Raw genomic sequence first — 7,299 nt, forward strand, 5'->3', positions numbered from 1 at the left:
ATGACAAGGGAAACCCGCAGCCGCTACCCTTTGGGTGCGCACAAGGTAAAACCCCCGCTCCTATGCAATAGCTCGCAAACCACATAGGAGAGGTAACCCGCACTAGGCAAGCCTGGTACGACGAGCTCGACCCAGAAGGCAAAACCCCTTGCTTTCGCTGGCAAGGGGTTTCGAACTTGAGACCTACAACATTGAAGTCCCAAGCTCAAACCACTGGGCCACCCCGAAGGGTTCGGATCCTTCATTATCTAATTTTTAAGATTCGGGGATATGGATCCATGCATGGATAGGGGTGCGGGGATTCGCCTAAATGTAATTAAAATATCTAAAAATAGAGTTATAAAACCTAAATTATGAGATATTATGTGGAGAACTTGAGAAGAATCTTGGAAGGAAATTAAAGGTGTTAGAATAGAATAGGAAAACACAATCCTACACAAACTAGGAATAGTTTATAGTCTCCTATTTGGTAAGGAATTGTATTATATAGTGTCTATAAATAGGGTTCTCTATGTAATTATTAGAACAACAATTCAATAATATTTTTCCCATATATGTTTCTCACATGGTATCAGAGCAATTGTGAGAGAAAAAATCGCACAGTTTTTTTTCCGGTAACCTAGTGGTTGTCCAGGTAATTAATATTTTCCGTCACTATTTTTCAAAAATTAACACCACCACTAGCTGAGGAACTTCCCGGCGAGCAAACCCCAATCATCCCCGCCGGAAACCAGTGCTACACGCTCCGTCACGCGCCGCCAGAAGAATTTCTCCGGCAAGTTGACAGATCCACGCGCCGGCGCGTGAGACCTATTCCGGCCAGTTTTTCGACCAATTTTTTTTTCATTGAGGTCGCCTCTCCATTCCAAGGCAGACTGTATATTTATTTTCTTTTTCCGACCAGTTTCGAGCAGTCAGACCTAATTTCCGGCGACTGCACTCTTTTTTTTTTTTTCCAGATTCTGACCAGGACCAGCCTTATTTTTTTATTTTGTTTTCCTCTCTCTAAATTCATAATATGTCTTTAGGGATTGATATTTTTGGCTCCAAGAATATAGGTAGTTCAAGTGTTATGATCACTTCAGAACCATTAATGGGAAGCTCAAACTATTTAGCCTGGGCTTCCTCGGTTGAGTTATGGTGCAACGGGCAAGGCGTTCATGATCACTTAACCAACAATACTTGTGTGGTAGATGAAAAGGCAAAGGCTAGTGAGACAGATAATAACGTCAAAGCACAATGGGAGAAGGTTGATGCTCAATTATGTAGTCTCCTATGGCGATCTATCGATTCCAAGTTGATGCCCTTGTTTCGCTCATCCCAAACATGTTATTCAGTTTGGGAAAAGGCTCGTGCTTTATATACTAATGATATATCTCGATTCTATGATGTGATATCTAGAATGACTAGCTTAAAGAAACAAGAATCCGATATGTCTACTTACTTGGGTCAGGTACAATCAGTCATGGAGGAATTTGACACGTTGATGCCAATCACTACAAATGTGGACAAACAACAAGAACACAGACAGACGTTGTTTCTAGTTCTTACACTTGCTGGACTCTCTACTGACCATGATTCAGTGCGTGATCAGATTTTAGCTAGTCCTACAATTCCTACAGTTGATGAATTATTCTCTCGTCTACTTCGTATTGCCGCACCTCCCAGCCACAAAGTAGTTTCATCACCGACCTATGATTCCTCTGCTCTCGCATCTCAAACCATAGAAAAACGAGTATATCAATCTATGTTGAATCGACGAGGAGGAGGTCGTCTTGGAAAACCTCGATCCAAGTGTAGTTATTGTCATAAGTCTGGACATACTCGTGACATATGTCATAATTTGCATGGTCCACCACCCAGTTATGATCCTGCTACTCTAAAGGAATATAATGAGTTCCTTCGTAATCGTGCAAGTAAGCATACATCTTCACAAGAAGTATTTGTTACTCCGCTTGATCGACCATCCCATAATGCTCATATTGCTCAATCAGAATATTATGAGTTCCTTCAATATCGAGCAAGTAAGCAAACGTCTCCACAAGTAGCTTCGGTTGTTCAACATGATGTTGTTGCGGGTAATTCTTTTGCTTGTGTTTCACAGTCTAATACTCATGGGTCTGGGTCATGGACTCGGGCGCTTCTGATCATGTTTCTGGTAACAAATCACTTCTGTCAGATATTGTTTATTCACAATCTCTTCCTACTATTACTTTGGCCAATGGGATACAAACAAAACCAAAAGGGGTTGGAAAAGCCACACCCTTATCTTCTGTCACTCTAGACTTTGTTCTTTATGTCCCTGGTTCCCCTTTTAATCTAGCATCTGTTAGTCGTTTGACACGTGCCCTACATTGTGGCATAACCTTTTTTGATGATTTTTTTCTCATGCAGGACCGCAGTACGGGACAGACGATTGGCACAGGACATGAATCACAAGGCCTTTACTATCTTACCTCTTCAAATTCCTTCACAACATGCACTATTACAGATCCTCCGGACCTCATTCACAAACGTTTGGGACATCTGAGTCTATCTAAACTGACACAAATGGTGCCTAGTTTATCTAGTTTGTCCAAATTAGATTGTGAGTCGTGTCAACTTGGGAAACACACTCGTGCCACATTTTCACGTGGTACTGAGGGTCGTTCAGAGTCTATTTTTTCATTAGTTCATTCTGATGTTTGGGGTCCTAGTAGAGTCAGTTCCACCTTAGGATTTCGTTATTTTGTTAGTTTCATTGATGATTATTCGAGATGTACTTGGGTTTTCTTAATGAAAGATCGTTCTGAGTTATTTTCTATATTCAAAAGTTTCTTTGCTGAAATAAAAAATCAGTTTGGTGTTTCTATTCGTACTTTTCGTAGTGATAATGCCTTAGAATACTTATCATCCCAGTTTCAGGAGTTTATGTCTCACCAAGGAATTATTCACCAAACATCTTGTCCATACACTCCTCAACAAAATGGTGTAGCGGAAAGAAAGAATAGGCATCTCATTGAGACTGCTCGCACTCTCCTCATTGAATCCCATGTTCCGTTGCGTTTTTGGGGTGATGCAGTCCTTTCATCTTGCTATTTAATTAATAGAATGCCCTCATCTTCTATTTCGAATCAGGTTCCACATTCCATACTATATCCACAGTCACATCTCTATTCTATCCCTCCTCGTGTATTTGGGAGCACATGCTTTGTTCATAACTTAGCCCCAGGAAAAGATAAATTAGCCCCTCGTGCTCTTAAATGTGTCTTTCTTGGTTACTCTCGAGTTCAAAAAGGGTATCGTTGCTATTCACATGATCTCCGCCGATATTTTATGTCTGCCGATGTAACATTCTTTGAATCTCAACCTTACTACACATCTTCTGATCATCTTGATATCTCTGAGGTCTTACCCATACCTCATCTTACCTGTACCGACTTTTGAGGGACCTACGGTATCTTCTCCATCTCCAGTTATAGTGCCACCACTCTTAACTTATCATCAACGTCCTCGTCCAGCAATAGTCTCAAATGATTCATGTCATGCGCCAGACCCTGCTCCTACTGTGGCCTTGCCCCCTGCTAGCCAATCGATTGCACTTCAAAAAGGTATACGATCTACTCCAACTACTATTCCCCATTATACTTTCTTGAGTTATCATCGTTTATCTTCACCCCATTATGCCTTTGTATCATTTTTGTCCTCTATTCCATCCCTAAGACTACAAAGAAGCACTTTCTCATTTTGGATGGAGGCAGGCTATGATTGATGAGATGTCTGCTTTACATTCGAGTGGTACTTGGGAGCTTGTCTCCCTTCCTACAGGTAAGTCTACTGTTGGTTGTTGTTGGGTTTATGCGGTCAAAATTGGTCCAGATGGTCAAGTTGATCGGCTTAAGGCTCGCTTTGTTGCTAAAGGGTATACTCAGATATTTGGGCTAGATTATAGTGACACTTTCGCTCCTGTGGCCAAAATAGCATCAGTTCGTCTTTTTCTATCTATGGCGGCCGTTCGTCATTGGCCTCTTCATCAGTTGGACATTAAGAATGCTTTTCTGCATGGTGATCTTGAGGAAGAAGTCTATATGGAGCAACCACCTGGTTTTGTTGCTCAGGGGGAGTCTAGAAGCCTTGTATGTCAATTCCGTCGGTCACTATATGGTCTGAAACAGTCTCCTCGAGCTTGGCTTGGAAGTTCAGCACAGTAATTCAGAAGTTTGGCATGACTCGTAGTGGCGCTGATCACTCTGTGTTTTATCGGCATTCAGCACCAAATCTGTGTATTTATTTGGTTGTTTACGTTGATGATATCGTTATCACCGGCAATGATCAAGTTGGTATCGCTAATTTGAAGCACTATCTCTTTTAGCATTTCCAAACTAAAGACCTTGGTAGATTGAAGTATTTTCTTGGTATTGAGGTTGCTCAGTCTAGATCAAGTATTGTTATTTCTCAACGCAAGTATGCTTTAGACATTCTTGAGGAGACAGGAATGATGGGATGTAAACCCATTGACACTCCTATGGATCCGAATGTTAAACTCCTTCCAGGACAGAGGGAGCAACTCAGTAATCCTAAAAGGTATAGACGGTTGGTTGGAAAGTTGAATTACCTCACTGTGACTAGACCGGACATCTCTTTTCCTGTGAGTGTTGTAAGTCAGTTTATGACTTCTCCTTGTGATAGTCATTGGGATGCAGTTGTTCGTATTCTGCGATATATAAAGTCAGCTCCTGGTAAAGGACTTCTTTTCGAGGATCAAGGCCATGAGCATATCACCGGATATACAGACGCTGATTGGGCAGGATCACCCTTTGATAGACGTTCTACATCCGGATATTGTGTCTTAGTTGGAGGTAATTTGGTGTCATGGAAGAGTAAGAAACAAAGTGTGGTTGCTCGAGCCAGTGCAGAAGCAGAATATCGAGCAATGGTTGTAGCAACTTGTGAGCTAGTTTGGATCAAACAGTTGCTTGGAGAACTGAAGTTTGGAGAAACCGGTCATATGGAACTTGTGTGTGATAATCAAGCGGCCCTTCATATCGCATCAAATCCAGTGTTTCATGAGAGGACTAAGCACATTGAGATTGATTGTCACTTTGTAAGAGAAAAGATACTCTCAGGAGATATTGTTACCAAATTTGTGAAGTCAAATGATCAACTTGCAGATATATTCACCAAGTCTTTTACCGGTCCTCGTATTAATTACATTTGTAACAAGCTAGGTACATATAATTTGTATGCACCAGCTTGAGGGGGAGTGTTAGAATAGAATAGGAAAACACAATCCTACACAAACTAGGAATAGTTTATAGTCTCCTATTTGGTAAGGAATTGTATTATATAGTGTCTATAAATAGGGTTCTCTATGTAACAATTCAATAATATTTTTCCCATATATATTTCTCACAAAAGGAAAATGAGTGACACAAAAATTTCTATATAAAATGTATTCTGTTTTCTTCAATTTCACCTTAGCTTTTGTATGGGTTATAGAAATCATTAAAATTGTCCGAACTTTCTCCATCGATTTTGGTCAAAGTACCCAAAATTGGTTGACCAAATTGGACACGGATCCCACACCCACACCCATGTCGTGTCGACACGGGTGCAGCACCAAAAGTGAAGAGTTCGAGCAACTTAGAGGGTGTTTGGATTGGCTTAAAAGTTGATCAAACCTACTTTTAAACTAGTTTTTGACATTCGGAAGTGTTTGGCAAATATAAAAAATAACTTAAAATAAGTCAAAAGTAACTTAAAATAAGTTAGGAAGTGTTTGGCAAGGTCAAAAATGACTTAAAATAAGTCAAAATCCAAAAGTAGGTCTCCCCCTACTTTTTATTTTTTTGACTTAAAAGTTTGACTACTTTTTTTTGACTTAAAAACTACTTTTTTTAAACCAATCCAAACGAGCTCTTAGCCTAGGAAGACAATTAGAAACTTAATAATTTAGGAAAAGTTCTCCAAGAAATTAAGAGAGGAAAAAAAAGGGACAATATGTTCCTTAAATGACTTCTTGACGTGATAGTGTAATCCTTTTCGAAAAAAAAAAAAAAAAGTTGCTTCCTTTAATGATTTGACGTGAGTTATTAAAACCTTGTCTTCTAATGAAGGGAATTTAATATCTACATTTATAATTCAAATATGGAAATTTCTAGTAACCAAAATTTTATTTATTATCAAAGATAAAAATATTAAGAAAATAGTAAATGACAGTTTTGTTTATTATAGTCTTTCAATAAATGGCAAAAAGTTCAATCAACATTTCTAAGGAACTAGATGCATTAGCATGTTCAAGATTCGGAAGCCCTTATCATATAATAAATTGTAAGGTCTTACAGGCAGAGATAAAAACACGTCAGCCAAACATCCCAAAAGAATAACGAAAAATGCTCGACGCCTAAAGTTTCTTTAACATGACATCCAGATGAATAGAAAACATGGGAATTTCGAATAGAAGACGTGATAAACAAGAGGTTCTGGTAAGCCACAAAGAATGAGGAAATAGAAAAATAATGATAACTTGAGGGTTTCTGCAAATGATGAACTTGTCCTAAAAGCATACCTGCAAATGGAAAGCAACCAAGAGTATTATGGATAAAGAATTCAATGTTTGATCCTTTGCGCTGTTAATATTTTGTGCTTTCGCCCATGCTTTCATCTGCAAAGAGAAATTCATGAGATCTAACAACAGAAATGTGAAGTAACGATGCAAAACATTCCTTTTAGTGAAAAACATTGAACATTGCACCTGAGCAAACACAGCCAAAGAAATATTGGTTTACATAAGGGATATCAATCCCAAAGCAAATTATGGGTCTAAATATTAGACAAGCCCGGAAAGAGAATCGCAACCACAAACAACACATGTTTGATCACATCAAATTTAAACTGTTTCAATATCAATCCTTATTCAAGTCATAACTGAGGCTTCAAAAACCTCATTGCTCAAAACTGAGAAAAGGAAAGTAAAAGAAAAGAGGAACTGAATGTATTTAACTAAACTGAAAAAACAAAGACAACTCATACATGTGACTGCTGTAAAGATGTCCATGTAGATCGTATATAAGTGTGAAACTAATTTTTTATTAGAATAAGCTGATAAAGTAACTGAAAGCTAAAAATCTTCAGCAGTGCTATCATTTTTTTAATAATGGTAGCATTCAATATATTAACAGGTATACTATAACAAGTGTACAGTCCCCCAAATCAGTAGAGAAACTTATTGCCTAAAACATCAAAATATCTTTCATTTGTACTAAATCATTCCTGTTTACAAAAATAGTAAAGAGCGCTCTCTCTCCCCCCCCCCCCCCA

The 7,299-nt window shown here is 38.7% G+C and overlaps 2 protein-coding genes across 3 annotated transcripts in view; both read right to left on the reverse strand.

The window, feature by feature from the left end:
* Window positions 1-7,299, reverse strand: part of LOC125845586 (probable E3 ubiquitin-protein ligase BAH1-like 1) — a 253,315-nt gene that overhangs the window by 240,595 nt on the left and 5,421 nt on the right. The gene's annotated exons all lie outside the window — the stretch shown is intronic.
* LOC125845580 (protein HESO1-like) overlaps window positions 1-7,299 on the reverse strand; it is a 20,128-nt gene that overhangs the window by 3,706 nt on the left and 9,123 nt on the right. For both annotated transcript variants that reach the window (XM_049525120.1, XM_049525119.1), the window contains exon 6: window positions 6,548-6,643. In XM_049525120.1, the coding sequence (XP_049381077.1) occupies window positions 6,548-6,643 (96 nt within the window). The remainder of the gene's footprint in view (window positions 1-6,547; window positions 6,644-7,299) is intronic.

Source organism: Solanum stenotomum, chromosome 11, assembly GCF_019186545.1.
Source record: "Solanum stenotomum isolate F172 chromosome 11, ASM1918654v1, whole genome shotgun sequence".
Taxonomy (NCBI): Eukaryota; Viridiplantae; Streptophyta; class Magnoliopsida; order Solanales; family Solanaceae; genus Solanum; species Solanum stenotomum.